Source organism: Schistocerca piceifrons, chromosome X, assembly GCF_021461385.2.
Source record: "Schistocerca piceifrons isolate TAMUIC-IGC-003096 chromosome X, iqSchPice1.1, whole genome shotgun sequence".
Lineage (NCBI taxonomy): Eukaryota > Metazoa > Arthropoda > Insecta > Orthoptera > Acrididae > Schistocerca > Schistocerca piceifrons.
In genome coordinates, this window is record NC_060149.1 from 765,878,740 (window position 1) to 765,895,124 (window position 16,385).

At 39.0% G+C, this 16,385-nt stretch overlaps 1 protein-coding gene across 1 annotated transcript in view; it reads right to left on the reverse strand.

The window, feature by feature from the left end:
* Positions 1 to 1,523: 1,523 nt before the first annotated feature.
* Positions 1,524 to 16,385, reverse strand: part of LOC124722045 — a 150,074-nt gene continuing 135,212 nt past the window's right edge. The window contains exons 5-6 of the mRNA XM_047247235.1: positions 2,388 to 2,476; positions 1,524 to 2,275 (exon numbers count right to left, since the gene is read on the reverse strand). Coding sequence (XP_047103191.1) covers positions 2,446 to 2,476 — 31 coding nt within the window. The 3' untranslated portion in view covers positions 1,524 to 2,275; positions 2,388 to 2,445. The remainder of the gene's footprint in view (positions 2,276 to 2,387; positions 2,477 to 16,385) is intronic.

Consider the following 16,385-nt stretch of genomic DNA (forward strand, 5'->3'; position numbering starts at 1 on the left):
TGCTATATTCAAAGACCTTTTATACAATGTTATTTTTACATGCTACAAACTTATTTCGGTTCCATGCTCTTTATCAGGCTATTTTCTTAGCACATTGTTAATGCTGTCGCTGTCTGATACCTTTGTAAGGTGCCCCTATTTTCCGATATGAGAGCATTTTATTTTATTTCCAGTTTTGCTATTTCACATATGTGAAGTAAATGTAGTAGCGCTGCAGTATGTATAGAATAAGGAGTGAGTGGTAGGTTCCCATGCTGGCTATCAGAAGTGGTTGGCCATCTGGCACTTTCAGAGCCAATGGGATGAGATGCCAATGTTAAAATTTATCATAGTGTGAAAAATTAAGAAACTAAAAAATTTTGTGTGGAGCAACATATAGAAGAATGTGTGTGTGAGCTTAAACTAAATAATGGTACCTATATAATTGTAGCTGTGTATAGTTCCTCATTGGGAAATATTCAGTTATTTTTGAAAAACTTGGATTTTTTGTTGTGCTATCTGTCAGACAGAGGGAAGCAAATTATAGTTTGTGGTGATATCAATGCAGCTTTACTGATAAAGTCCAGTAGAAAGCTTGACCTTGAAATATTACTTGGTTCTTTCACTTTGACATCAGTAATTCATTTTCCTACTTGGGTGGTACAGGAAAGCAGCATGCTGATAGATAATGTTTTTAAGACCAAAATAAATTTTCTCTTAAGAATGGTCTGTCTGATCTTGATGCACAGCTAGTTATAGTATATGACATAACTCAAAGAGTAATTCAATACAGTCCTCCAAAATAGTGTGTTCAATTAACGATTTAAGAATTGTAGATTTCAGGGAAAGCTTCCAACAGTTGGACTGAGATGAGGTGTACAGGGAACCTGAGGATACTTTAAAATTTGACCTATTTCATGATACCTTTGTGAATACATCTGAAAATAGTAACCCTAAGAAAAGAGTGAAATATAATTATAAGAAACTGTCAAAAAATCCATGGCTTACTAAAGGGATAAAAATTCTAGTAAACAGAAAAGAAAAGTGTATCTTACAGCTAGAAAGAGTAATAATCCAGAAACAATGAAACATTATAAAAACTACTGAACTGTACTAAGGAAAGTTACTGAAAAGTTCAGAAGTGTGTACATTATGTTTGAGATAAGCACCTCTGACATTAAAATTAAAACAATTTGGAATATTGTTGAAAGGGAACCAGGGCAACTGAGTGGGATAGTGCGCAAATGTTTGAATTCATATCTAACTGGAAAAATGCAGAAGGTTTAAATTAACAGTACAGATAGTCTGCAAAAATCAGCAGAGTCCTCTAACTGAGGAGGCGTCAAGAATGTTGTTGCACGTGGTTCAGTCTTGGGTCCCTTTTGTTCTTAATATATATTAATGGTTTGCCACTCTATATTCATGAAGATGCAAACCTAGCTATTTTTGCTGATGATACGAGTATAGTAATCATACCCAACAAACAAGAATCAGATGAGGAAATTGTAAATAATGTCTTTCAGAAAATTATTAAGTGGTTCTCTGCAAATGGACTCTCATGAAATTTTGAGAAAACACACTACACACAATTTTGTACAGTAAATGGCATAACACCATAGATATACATAGACTTTGAACAGAAGTCTTTTGCTAAGGCAGAATATTAAAAATTACTGGGTGTGTGCACTAATAATAAATTGAATTGGAAGAAACACACTGATAATCTGCTGATGTGGTTAAGATAATAAAGCATCTTTGAATATAGCAGCATTTAGGCTAACATGTAAAAATTGTAAAATTTGCAGTTGAGACAGAGCTTGTGGCTGTTGCCAGTAGAATGGTGTTATGGATACAGTTATAATTTTTAACCAAATGTGCGTTGTTACACTCATTTTTATGAAGACAGGAATTAATTGAAATATTTCTAAAAAGAAACACCTGGTAAGATTTATGATGTCTTTCACTTCCAAAAGAAAGTACCTGATAAATTCAGTTTCACTAGTGAATTATGAAAAACATTTAAGTTATTAATGCATTAAGTATGACTGCAGCTTAAAGGTACCTGATGAATCTGACATCTGACATCTGGCATTCTGTTGTTCCAGAACTGATATTTTTATAAAGCATTAAAACATCAATAGCTTATGAATATTAATAGCAGATAACATACAACTGTGAAACACTTCAGATGGCTGAGCTTCTTTGATCTGTGATGACAGTGGAATTTAGACTTATGTCAGTAAACCCATACTTTTGCTGAAGGGGACGAAGCTGACTACGTGACACTACATGTATCCTGTAACAGAAAACGAAATAATAATTTGGTACCAGTGCTTACACACGCAAAATTTAATGTAAGAAAATAATATTGTCACTGTAACTGCCAATGACTTTTGTTGTATACTTACTATGAGGGTTGTCTTAAATTATAACAAGTTGTGTATTTCACTTCAAATGCTCCTCCTCTTAATTTATTTTCTGTTCACCTCCAGAAAACCTGTAACAAAAATATGCATTTAAAAGCAAGCTACTGACTTTATACAGAAAACATGTAGTAACTAAATGTCTTGTTTACTTCCATAAATGGTTCCTATAAAAAAGGAACACATAATTAACGTGGGTTAGTGGTCGTCTAGGTGCAAGTTGTGCTTGTGCCAATGTGCATGTGTTTTCTACATCTGAAGAACGTCTTTTAGTCAAAATCTAAGATGTATAGCAGTCTTTTCATTGTGCCTATATACGACACAGTGTCTTCTCTATACGGTGCATGGCAATTTATCCTTTCATAGTACTGTTACACTAAGGTCCTCGTATTCAGTGTTGAGTATAATATAAAATTGAAATCTGAAATGTGTAGTGTTTGAGAATAGGACCACATTTTAAAGGTGAGAAATTAAGGGGAGTTAGAACATTAAAAATTTTTATGTGCATTACTTCAAGATCTAATAAAATCGGTAATTTTTTTTATATAGAAGGCTGTGGATTTCTGTGTTATAAAGATAAAATTACGTATTTGTATTGGTAGAACTGTCAAAAACAGTATCGCATCGTATCATAGTATAAACACGCGTTGTATGTCGAAGTGCTAACGTTTTTCTGAGGAAGAGTGAGGAATAGATTGATAAATCTCTCAAAAAGTAAAGTATGACACCAAAACGATGTGTTTTTAAGAAACTTGGGTCTACTGGTAATAAATTTTCGAATAAATGGAAACACTGGAAACACTGTGTTCAACATGTGGCATGTGAAGTTACAGACAATGAAATACAGGCAAACTCATCACTATTAGTTCTTTGAAGATTAAAGTAAAACGTTGTGATACACAGTTTTCTCAAAACGAAAGTGATGTAAATGGTAGGATACGTTACGTTCTGATAGGTTTACACACCCTAACAAGGGTGTTAGGTGAATGTGTGTGTTGTAAAATATGTGGAGGGCCAGTTACTTTACATGACGACAGTAAAGTATCAAATGGACTACCCAGGAAACTTATCATTAATTGCGCCAGTTGTAAATATACGCATTCATTTTGGAATTATGATAAGTGTAAGATAATTATTTTGAAGCAAATGTTAGGTGGTTTTATGGATTGCGAGCTATTGGCAAAGTACATACTGCAGCAGAAACAATGTGTGCCATGTTGAATATGCCACACCCACCTTGTCAAATCGACAAGTATGCAGGATTTATTGGAGCTGCTATGGAATCTGTTGCATGATAGTCAATGAAGGGTGCTGCAAACGAAGCTGTTGAAAAAAATGATGGTATGACTGACATACGAGTAGCTTTTGATGGCATTTGGCTGAAGTGCAGCTACAGTTCTTAGAATTCTGCTGCTACAGTGACCGACGTGGATACTGGAAAGGTAAGAGATTTCCAGATTTTAACCAAACACTGTTATAAGTGTAAATCAGGAAATGAAGAAGGGCATTATCTGTGACAGAAATTTTGAAGGAACAAGTGGTGGTACGGAGGCCTCTGCAGCTATTGAAATTTTTAGTCGATCTGTGAAGGAAATGGGAGTGTGTTACACTACGTTCTTAGGTGAGACTCAAAAGCATATAACAGTGTAGTTGCCGCTCAGCTTTATGTTGAGAAGATTATCACAAAACTGGAATGTGTTGGTGACGTCTAGAAACGGATGGGCAACATGTTGAGGAAGTTGAAACCAAGTTTGATATACAGGAAACTTTCTGATGGTAAAACCATAAGAGGCAGGCTAACAGACAAAATGATTGATGAACTACAGCAGTTTTATGGGATGGCCATTAGAAATAATACTGAGGATTTGTTAAATATGAAGCAGGCATTATGGGCTACCTTGTTTCACAAACTGTCAACTGATGAAAAACCAGTACACCACCTTTACCCTCCTGGACCTGATTCATGGTGCTATTACTGCAATGCCCAGTACACAAATAGTTCATACAGCCATAAACATTCCATCCCAGCAGCAGTCATGGATATCATAATACCCATTTACAGAGACCTGGCAAATCCTGAATTACTCAAGAAGTATCTGAATGGTCAGACTCAAAATCTCAATGAGTCGTTCAGTAATCTTATATGGACTCGCTTACAAAAATGTTTTTGTTGGAATGAAGACACTAAACTGGAGATCAGTGAAGCTGTTATTGCTTTTGATGATGGCGACATAGGTAGGGTGAAAGTGCTACAGCGTATGGGAATTAATCCTGGATCAAACTGCATCACAGAACTTGAATGGATGGACAAGTTTCGCATTGATAAAGCAGAATGTGCAGCACAGTTGGCCACTAAGGAGTCCAAAAAGAAGAAAAAATTTGCAAAAAGATCAAGAGAATGATATACAGTACGGTTCAGGGTTACTCTGAGAGACTAAAAATAAAAAATTAAGCATATATTAAGTGAGTTACAGTCTTTTGGAACTTTAGAAGCTCTTCCTGAAAATTTACATTTTCTGTTGGATTTTTCCCTAAATCTCAGAAATCACTTCGAGTAGAGTATTCAGACTTTCATGGAGTAATAACATACATATTCTGAGTCTACTGAACTACAAGAAGAACATAATGTTATGTATAACTAAAATTATTTATGATAACGTACAAAAAAAGCACAAAAATTTTTAACTGTGTAATAAAAAATTGTATTTGCAAAATGCAAATATTGTACTTCAGTAGCCTCAGAACATACAGTTTAATGTCCAGTAAAACTTCCATGTCAATGGCTACAGTGGTTCCTAAAGACAACAATACACAAAATTTAACATTGTTAGGATAGGGCGTTCCAACTCGCCATAAAGTGAATAATTTACAGGGAGGTGAAACATAAGTAAAACAGTATGACTGATCTGCCAAGGCCAACTGATTAAGAGGACAGTAGAACAGAAAAAAGTGTGTGAGGACAACACAAAAGGGAAGAGTAAAGGCGAATAAAAAGGAAAGAGATCTGGAAGATGGCATTCTACAATGGGGTTGCACATTACCTAATGGGCAGTGAAACACAAAGAAGTCAGTCAGCAATAATCGAACTGTTAGACTTCTCTGTCACAAGTTTGTAATAATATCTGCTATTTTTCGTATTGACTTCTTTGATCTAGCCTTTTCCTTGGCAGCTAAATGTCAATATTTTACAAATGACTTGAAGTCTTTAGTTAAAGAAAATGATCTACGTTTTCCTTGCAGAACTCTTTTTCTTAGCCTGTATAAAACTGAAAAAAAACCTGTTAAATACCACCAAAAAGAATGCACTGCCACTGACTGATCTCAAAATTAGCTACAATGGATAACTGACAGACAGTGAATTTGTTGCTGAAGTTACATATGGTTCACATATACTGGGAAATAACGCAAATGTGTGACTTTTAAAAAAAGGATTTACTGGCAAAGAAAATGGAAAGAACAGCAATCGATCACAAAACCTGTCATTTTATTACATCAGATTTATATTTCAACTATAACATTGTCATCTTCAGTATTAAAAATTGCACTGCAAAACAGGATAATAAGGAACAAATATAAGATAGTTGACAATGTATCATAAAAACAAACATCAGCACTACACAGTTACACACACACACACACACACACACACACACACACACACACACACTCCAGATACACTGCTGGCCATCCAAAGTGCAACAACAAGAAGGGCTGGAGGTATCACAGGCAAACTGATTTGGGAGGTAACACACTGTACAAAGATCACATGACTGAAAATACAGCCCAATGTGAAGTGATAAAGATGATGAAATCAGCACTGTGTGTTACCACCATTTCTGTTTATAACTGCCGCTACATGCCTTGGCATTGAACGAAAAACAGGGTCTGAATGTGTTGGGGTATAGCAGTCCATGCTGCTTCCACATATTTCCAAAGCTGATCCAGTGTAGCAGTGGATGATGTATCCCAGGCCAGTCGCTCCAAATCATCGAAAAAACGTTTTCGATGGGCGAGAGGTAGCAGTGCAATCCAGTGGGCAATGAAGAAGTCCTGAACATTGCATGCCACATGTGGTCACCCATTATCCTGTTGCAATGTAGCTGTCAGCAAGCTCTGAAGGTATCAGAGGACAACAGGCTTCCACATTTCAGAGATGTAACGCTGGCTGGTTAGTGTAGTGGCAATGCATACTAGGGCATGGTGGGAGTGGAATTCAGTACTACCCCAAACCTTAATATCGGGCACAGGACCAGTATGGCAATGCAGAAGGCAACAGTTCGACAATGTCTCACAGTGTCTCCAGGCTCTAATTCGGGGAGAATTGGGATTTGCCAAAAAAAACAAAGTTATTCTCTTCAGTTGTCCATGTCTGTCGTTCATCACATCATTGCAGGCACAATTACTCAGTGGTAAATGCAGAAATGTATGCCTTGTGGACAGCCTCCTCTGCTGCAAACAACATTGAATGGTACACATGGAGACTGTTTGTTGTGCAACATACTGAATTTGTTGTGATATGATTATGATGTGGCAGAGTGATACATCAATGTCTAGCAGACAATATGCCTATCAACATGTCTAGGGGTGCAATGAGGTGGATGCAGTCAGTCCCATCGGTTTGTGATTCCTCCTGTATCCAGCAATTACAGATCTGCATCACAGTTGCTTGGTTCCGACCGACACGATCACTGACTTCTCTGAACTATTCTTCCTTGGCAGAACTCCAAAACGTGCTCGAACGACACTTGCCGTCTTCTGCAAAGTATACTGAAGCTGCTTACGCAAAAAACAACACTACAGAACAATTCCAGCATGTTCACACAGTTGTCTGTTCCCCCTTTGTATAGCGCTTGCAGGTGGTACTACTGGCAACCATAATGTGTTCCTGCACTGAAATGCTAATCCTGTGCATCCCTCACTACCACAGTTGTATGCTGCAAATTTCAGCTGATTTGGATGCTTCCGTCTGTGTGTTGCATTTTGGGTGGCCAGCAGTGTGTTTGGTGTGTATGTTTATATAAAAAAGAGAAATATTGCTAGCAAAAATCTAAAAAAGTTTTCACCAATTTACTTCAGATTTCTAATAAATGTTCGGACAGAAATTGGCTACATATATTTAGGGGTAAACGTTGTTAGCAAAGATCTTGAAACGTTCTATGGATAAAGGCCACATGGGACTATGTTGTTAGCAAATATCTCGAGAAGTTCTTGACCAATTTACTTCATATTTTTAAATGATAAAATATGTGTAGAATCTATAAAGCCAAATTTTGTTAGGTAAACACTCAAAAAGTTCGTGCCTTATGTACTTCCAATATATATATATATATATATATATATATATATATATATATATATATATATATGTGTGTGTGTGTGTGTGTGTGTGTGTGTTCTTGATTAGTATTTTCACTTGACAAACTAGAAAAAAATTTGGACAGACACTGGCTAAATGTTTTTTAATATTCATGGTATCCAAAAAAGAACATCAGCAAACTTTATGAACAGGTCCCTTACAGAGAAATATGTATAAAGAATATAGCAAGAATGGGTTTCAAAATACATATTTTAAGAGCTATGAACACTTGTTCACTTTTGTTAGTGTGAAACACATCTACTGAAGAAGTGCTCATAGCTCTTAAGGTATACATTTTAGACCCAACAATTACTGGACTTTTTCATTGTTTTGGTCCGTACGATCTCTCGCCAAAATATGAAAATTAAAGAGCTGTGTTTCATATTACCCAGATGAAAAAGTTTCTAATATCTCTTAAGGTATGTGCTTTAGAGCCCTTATTTACGTTAGAGCCCTTATTTACGACTTTTTATTCTTTTTTTGGTGTAAGGAACCTGCCCCTAAGCTTTGTCACTGTTTCTTTGGGGCTTCCCATTATAAACTTCTAGGGCTCAGAGAGGGGAGTGAGTAAATAATGTTTTGAACAGGAACCCATGTCCGGAAATTTATGGTTTCCTTGCTAAGCTGTTTGGAAACATGTCTGCTAGGAAGGTTTACAACAGGGTACTCACGGTGGGAGGCGATTACATCAGATAGGTTCTAGCAACATGGATTTTATGGATGCCTTAGTTTACGCCCAGAGGGGAGACACCATGTTTTATTGTACTATTGTCATTGCTTTAAATTGTAAATATTTTGCTACATTAATTTAACATTGCACTTTTCGTGTTACATGGAATTGTAAATGGATCTTCTTCCATTGATCTGAAATGCAAAAACATATAACAGACTGTCCTGTACATAATGTCATTGAATGAGATATACTTATGGTCATGGACATATATAAGGTAGGAGGGGTTCAGGTGGTCTGGACACCCTCTCCAGCCAACCCCTTATCTTGCGCAGAAAACGCGAATGTTACCCGAATATCCACTTTGTGAAACCCCATGTCCCAAGTTAGTAGTCATGCACCACAGTTGGTTGAGATAGAAACAAACCATAGAGTTGTGATGGAACAAACGATAGCTGTGCCCTGAACTGGGGTTTCTCTTCCCCCCCCCCCTTCCCACCACCACACCCCTCCCACACACCCTCCCACCCCATCACTATGCGCGCCACGGACTGAAGGCAGTCGAATGTGTAGCTTCCTTTGGGCAATCAACAATTAACGGCGAAAGTTTCGGGCGTCGTGAATCAGCCGAGCATAATCTTCGCGTGCGCGTGTTTGACTACTCACGAACTGAGAAATGGACAAATCAGAAATCTCTCTTGGTCTTTTATCCTAAAAACAGAGACCGAATTCTCATGAACTTATTTCAAAAGAAAGTGGCGTGGTTCCACGTGATGCGGTATCGCACCATGAAGAATTAGTGGCAGCGGGCCCATCCAGAAAACCTGACAATGAAGCAAACAAAAGTGAATCTCTTATTTACCACTGAACGTTTATTTGATTTTGACCCCTAATTCTGTAAGAAAAAAGCTTATTTCTCCATTACCTTTTCATCTGATCTGTTGTTTATAGGTATTTCAAGTTGTAATGGTTAGTTTTTCGAGTATTGTGCAGAGTAGTTTGTTTTGTGATTGTAATTTGGTTGTGGTAAGAAGATGGATTGTTATATTATGGACGTGGACATTGAAGTTTAGTCTTTAATTACAAGCGAATGAGTTAGAGAAATATTTTTCTTATGTATTTCTGCGTTTGGCTGCGTGAGACAATTTGGTTTTTATGTTCAATAGCTATATTTACGTATGAGTGTAGCAAGAGCAGTGTGGGTTTTGGTGTCTATGAATGTGGCTGCTCACTTCGAAATTCCTGATACCTTAGTCTGGTGTTAATGAATTTTAATAGTTTATAGGCACATGTATTGCTAGAATAAATCTCAGCTTACAGAATTTTTCAATCATCAGAAAAAGGTTTTATAATTTTTCTAAGTAACCTTTTCTCAGCCCAATACAAACCTATAACAGAAAGTATGGGTTTGCTTTGAAGCTCATTTTAGTGGTAATCTTGAAACTACAACCAATGAGACTGTACAGTGTGATACGGATTTTATAAAGAGTAATATTGAAGAGTCGTTGTGTGAACACTGGACTGTGCTGAAGCAGCTCCATGGTTTCTGCGTCAGGGGCTCTGCATAAGAATGCTGAGTGTCTGGTGGCTGAAAACTATCAGTGAAAAAGTTACAGGCAAGTTAGACGATAATCAGTCCAACTTTTCCTGAGAGATGACACTTGAGCTGTGCGCTGTGCAGAGATGGAAGAGTTAAGAACCTTTAGAGTTGTGAATGTTGTGTGGGTGGGGAAAGATCTTCTTCAGTCCTGAAGCTGGTGATACGTTCTGACCACCTGCTGTGATTGGAATGATGAGCAGACACAACAATGTTTCTTGACAGTGGATTGCAACGATATTCATTGTAAGACGTCAGGATGGCTGGTCAGCATGGGAGGCCAGAACGGTTGGCCAAGTTGGTGGGGAAAGCCACAGCATGGACAACAGCCAACCCAGCTTGAGAGGGGGCCGGTCCGTGGAGACAGCCAGAACAGGCACGGCAGTCAGTCCCGCTTCAGCGGCAAACATCCGGTGCCTTCCAAGAAAGAGGAATCGTGTGATGGCTGACTACCGCAGCCACAGCGTCGATTTGCATAGCTAAAAAATTATGCAGTTGTGTACAAAGAAGAACTATTATAACTGAAGCCAATACGCGCACCGAATCATTCATAACACGTAAGAAGCTGTGTATCTTGAATTCACGCGTTCAGTACAGCACTGAACAGCTGTATGACTTCTAGTTCATGAGTAACACAGCTTTTTATAACTGCCACTTGACAAATATATTAAGCTAAACTATTGATAAATGAATACAACTACACCCTTCCCTGACGAGCCAAATTCTAGCACTTAGACACTCTGAATGCATAGTAACTTGGTGTACATGAAACTCAAATGATATGAGAGTAAAGATGATGTTAATTAATACGATTAAAATGAATCAGAGCTCAAAATAATTCACAGAAACTCGTAGCATGGCATCAGCTTGTGTTCTATCCCAAGGAAACAAATAGAAATTAGCGTTTGGCGTCATTGGCCAGGAGGCCCCTTGCAGGACAGGTCCGGCAGCCTTGGTCCATTCCAAGAGCTGCAAGCGCAGCTGAGTCTGCTAAGCACCCCCGGCTCCCACCACTCTGATATTCCGACCAGGTGCGTGACTCAGACGCCCATAAGCTGAAGGTTGCACACACGGGAATCTTTGGAAGATGTGTTTGCAACACTACTTCTAAGAGGTGAATATTGCAGCATACTTTTATAAGCAGGATTTGATCATGGGTATTTATTTTCATCGTTTTATTTTTCTACGAAAGCAATATCTTTTGTTACAAGATTAAATATTAGCCAATATGGTAAGCAAAACCACAAAAAATTTTACATACAGGTATTTAACATTACTTTGTGATGTTTATTAATTTACACATTTTATATTTTAGAATATGTAATACATCATCGTCAAATGTGGTTACTGATAAAGTCAAACGCATGGAGTTACATAGATTAAAATCTATTAAACCCAAGAATTTCAAATGTTGGCGGAACTATCACAGTTTCATAACAGAAAAAAAGTTCTCACACGTGTTGAAGGAAACACTGAATAAACATTAGCGGATCGTCTGTGCAGTCTAGGACATTGCTCCTGGTGTAGGCCACGCTCATTGTTGCCAAATTTATTCAAGATGGCGGCGATTACGTCATCCAAGATGGTGGCATGTAGACTTGGCAAAATCACATGACGTCATCCAAGATGGCGGCTTTTGGTGGGAAAATAGGCTTATTGTGCTATGTCCACTAACCTAACCTCAAGAAAAAATGGCGGCAAGTTTGAATTTTGGCGGGAAAAGAGCCCAATTGTGCTATGTCCACTAACCTAAGCCTCCAGAAGAAAAAATGGCGGCAAGTTTGAATTCCAACACGATAATGCATGCAAAAAACCGTACTTTTCTTTATTATTATTGATTATCATTTGTTAACATTCATTATAATTTATTATTATTTATTGTCATTTAATATTATTTATCATCATTTATTATTAATTGTTATCATTTATTATCATTTATTATCGTTTATTATTATTTATTATCATTTATTATTATTTATTATCATTTTTTATTATTTATTATTATTGACCTGTCTCCACTAGAAAATTCACCCCAAAATCAAATTCCAACACGATAATGGCTGCAAAATATTACTTTTGTTTATTATTATTCATTATCATTTATTAACATTCATTTATCATTCATTGTCATTTATTATCATTCATTATCATTTATTATCATTCATTATCATTTATTATTATAGGCCTGCCTCCACTACAAAATTGCGCCAAATTCAAATTCCAACACGATATTGTCTCGAAGACTGTACATCTATTCATTATTATCATTTATTATTTATTCAAGATGTCCAATTTTCTCGGCGAGAAAGCCATTTTCCTTACATCCATAACAAAAATCTATCACAATTTCAAATCCCAACACCATAATTGATCACACGTACGAACTTTCTCCCTCACTTATCTTTTTTCACTGGTAGCCTATCATAATCGTGTCAAATAATTAACTGCTCTTATAGTAACGTAATTCACGTCCTTTGATTTTGCAGGGGGGATGGGACTGAAGACTTTATTTCCAGCAGTACGGTCATCACTTGTTCTCCAACACAGTCAGCACACACATCTTTGATATCGCAGTGCAGTCACCACGACGTCCGTGCTCCAACTGAAGTAGTTCAAATCCACGCCACCCCCTGGCCAGCGCGTGGAGACACTGCCTACGCCTGTCATGTGAGGCGGCCGCCCACTAGCGCGGGAGGCGAGTCCAGCAATCGCTCCCATGTCACAAACATGTTTTCGCTGGACACACTGGAACTTGTCGATTTTGACGTCACAGCGGCCCCTTGTCCTCTCACCATGTGTATTCGTCGCCTCCAGACGTTTCCCGCCAAAATTGTCTGCCTCGGAGCTGAATTGCACAACGGTTGGCCGTTTCCCTGCAACACTTTAGCCCACGTTCAAACCTGTCGATGCCAACCGCTCACCGTCCACCACGTGTCCCTGTGCGAGCGGCATCACAGTGCTACACGTTTGGTGGCAAAGTTTGCTCGACAGTGGAATCCGCCATGACTATATAACAGCACGTTTGGACCGCACTAGAATGCCCGCTAATTGACTCGCTCTCGAACGCGCGTAATAACTGTACAATCGCTGCGCCGCCTCCCCACTTATGTCACACACCCTCCATCCACGCGACGGACATAGCCTTCTGTAAATACCTGGAAAATTACTTTTTATTTCAGACATTATGGTCATGCAGGTGTGTTCCAACTAACTTGTCCATGCTCACACAGCGAAACTCCAGAGCGCAGCTGACGTACGCGCGGCCGGCTGAGCCTGCTCCGTCGGCAGCTCCCTGGCTGGCTGATGTCAAGCGACCGGTGGTGCCCGCACACCCCCACGTCCAGCGCGCCAGGTAGGCGGCCAGCAGCGTCTCAGAGTCCGACTACGTAAACATCTTTCCGTGACCGTGAGCACTTAACATCGGACACGATCGAACCTGTCGACCGCGTGCCGGACAAAGGATACGTTTGGCGCCAGAGTTTGACCGACAGTGGAATCCACCATGACCGTATAACAGCGCGTCTGCTCCTCCCGAGAACGCTCGCTAATTCACTCTCACCACCCCGCTATATTAAATAATTGAATTTACAATTTCATATACATATGCAAATGTGTTCAACTCCGTAATTTCAACAAGCATAGATGAGTATGCATTTATCTTCACCCATCTGCTCTCTGCAATTTAAGTCGGAGAAAGACATATTTATTACCTTCTGCAACCTGTCTATAAACAGAACGATCTCAGTTACTACAACAGGATCTTGTTTTGACCATTCGCCGAAAATGTGCGCAATGTTGTACGCCTCAAACTAGGTACAAGTACAACAGATCCTCAACACCCTATCATCTTTATCCTCTACCATCAAACAGTGATAAAGTCACGAAGGTACTAATGCGATCCACCTCCAGCGCAGACAAATGGAATTCACAACACTCCCCCTCGAATAACTCAGAGTGCAACCATCCAAGAATTCCTAACAGCTCACCAAATCCAACACCACAAACTACAGATGCTTATATGAACAAGATCATATTAAATATACACACATGCTGCAGAGACTCCTTTAAAGTTTGATCACCCATACTCTAAGCGAATGAGAAGCTGCCTCTGGCCTTTGTTCAAACAGTGTTTTCTAACACGCTTTTGCATACTGCCGAGCATTTCGTCTTTCTGCCGCGACTTCGAAGTCATTGTCTGATTCTAAATAGACATTAACACGAACTGATGCACGGTCTCTCACAGGAAACTATACCTTGCGCCTTATAAATCATATGCTTACAGTCGATAGCATAACATTGAATGATTTTAAATAAAGGACAGCCACAACACAAGGAAAATAGAAGAGCCTGCTGGCGTTGTAGCGATTTCCCTCGAAAGTGATTGACCACCTCTACATTTAAACTCATATGTCGCAGTGACCAAATAGTTTATAACTCTGCATTCCATTTCTAGTGATTGGTCATTTTTGCACACAAGTACAGGATCACTGTTTTCGGTGCTAGCAACCCTGGAAGTTGCAGTCCATCAACCAAAATTTCTCCCCCAACTCAAGCAAGCATTGTCAGTCAATCATTATGCCATACCCAATGCACAGATGCGATGGATAAGAAACCACCAATCTACTGTAACATTATCCATCACAGCTGATATCGCGAAAAATTTTACAGTAAGTCCAACACTGGCCAATCATGTGACAGCTTGTTTTCTTAATTTCAGTATCATAGCTAGACCATACATCCTCTACTTTGCAAGTATCATTGCGACCATTTATAGATGACTGCTCAGCGCGTCCATTCACACTTAATTCTCGAACGCATAAAGACAATCAAATTATACCAGACAACGCTATACATATTTCTAAGACCTCGCGCATAGTAACCAATCAATCTCTCTGTGTATGGTGGTCACAGAGATATCTAGTCCTCTTACGTTAAAAGACCATCCTCACCTCGGCATTGACCTACCTACCCCGCAACATCGCTACCCAATTATTCCTCAACCGAGCACACGAATACAGCTACACTCCACTTCTCTTGACTGAATAGAGCTATCCTAGACCTAACCCATCCAAGTGCATCACATTTCTCTAAATGTAACCAAGTCTTGGAGCTTAGCACACCATATCGATCTATAGTAACAGATCTCAAAGTGCCTTAATTTAATAGCATACAGTTAACAAGAAGAAGGAGAACGGAGCGATATTTATACACAACATAGTTCGATAGATTTTTAAGCAAATCATCCAATCTATCATGTGTAAAGTATTGTTTCTAGAGTCCATGATCGGTGCATCGAAGGTTCCGGTAGGAGAGGGGGAGAGAGAGAGAGAGAGAGAGAGGGGGGGAGAGAGAGAGAGAGAGAGAGAGAGGGGGAGAACATAAACACACACTCCTAAGACTAGAACGTTCAGCACTTAAAAACGGGCAATAACCTTAGATCGCTTACTTTTCCGTCCTGTCAGACATACATCCTTCTCCCCGGTCACCCTATGCTGCGCTATCTCTATCCCAATCGTAAAACTTTTCCTTTCTATGATACGAGCCCAATATAGCCCTGCGGACACGTCTAGTGCCCAATGATCACACCAGATCACGAATCAGAAATAATACTATTACTCCATCAGCACTATATAAAAAATGATAGTTATTAGCAGCCGGTACATCCTACAAGCAAACAGATACATATAACAGCAGCGTCCAACATGTGAAAATTACAACTCATCCCATCTCTTGGGTAAGTGTGTACACAATGATTACAGCCCCTCACAAATACCCACAGCTAACTTAATTATTACGTTGAAGTCTCGATTTTACACCAAGCATGCGACAGGGTGGGGATCACGTAAATCAAAGTGCGTTTAGAGGATTGTGTCAACTTTCGTCACACATGAGATGGAAGTCCTCTCATGACCGACGGGGTTCACCGTTAACGATCGCATGTAGACAGCGCTTTAAACCACACACCGAACACGTACCCACATACGACTAGAATGCTGGCTATATTACGTGACTAAAGCATCCAAATATAATACTCGAAAAAAAAAAAAAATCTACCATCAGCAACTTGTCCTTCTCTAGAATAAATGAGTCAACGTTTGAATCGTACCTAGTTGCAGCTCTGTCTCAATCGATCATCCCGTACACCCTCTGTTATCATTTAACACAGATGTGAGAAAGTTTAGACGTGAATGATTCTCTGTCCTCCTGAAAAGCAGTATTCAACTCGTGTGTATCACTGCTACCTCAGTAGACATACACTATAATACGAACTCAACGAGAAAAAATTGACTGCCTTCCTTATTCGGCTCGCTTCGATGTGATCGTTTTCCTGCATTCTTCTTGTTGCCTCATACTTCACTC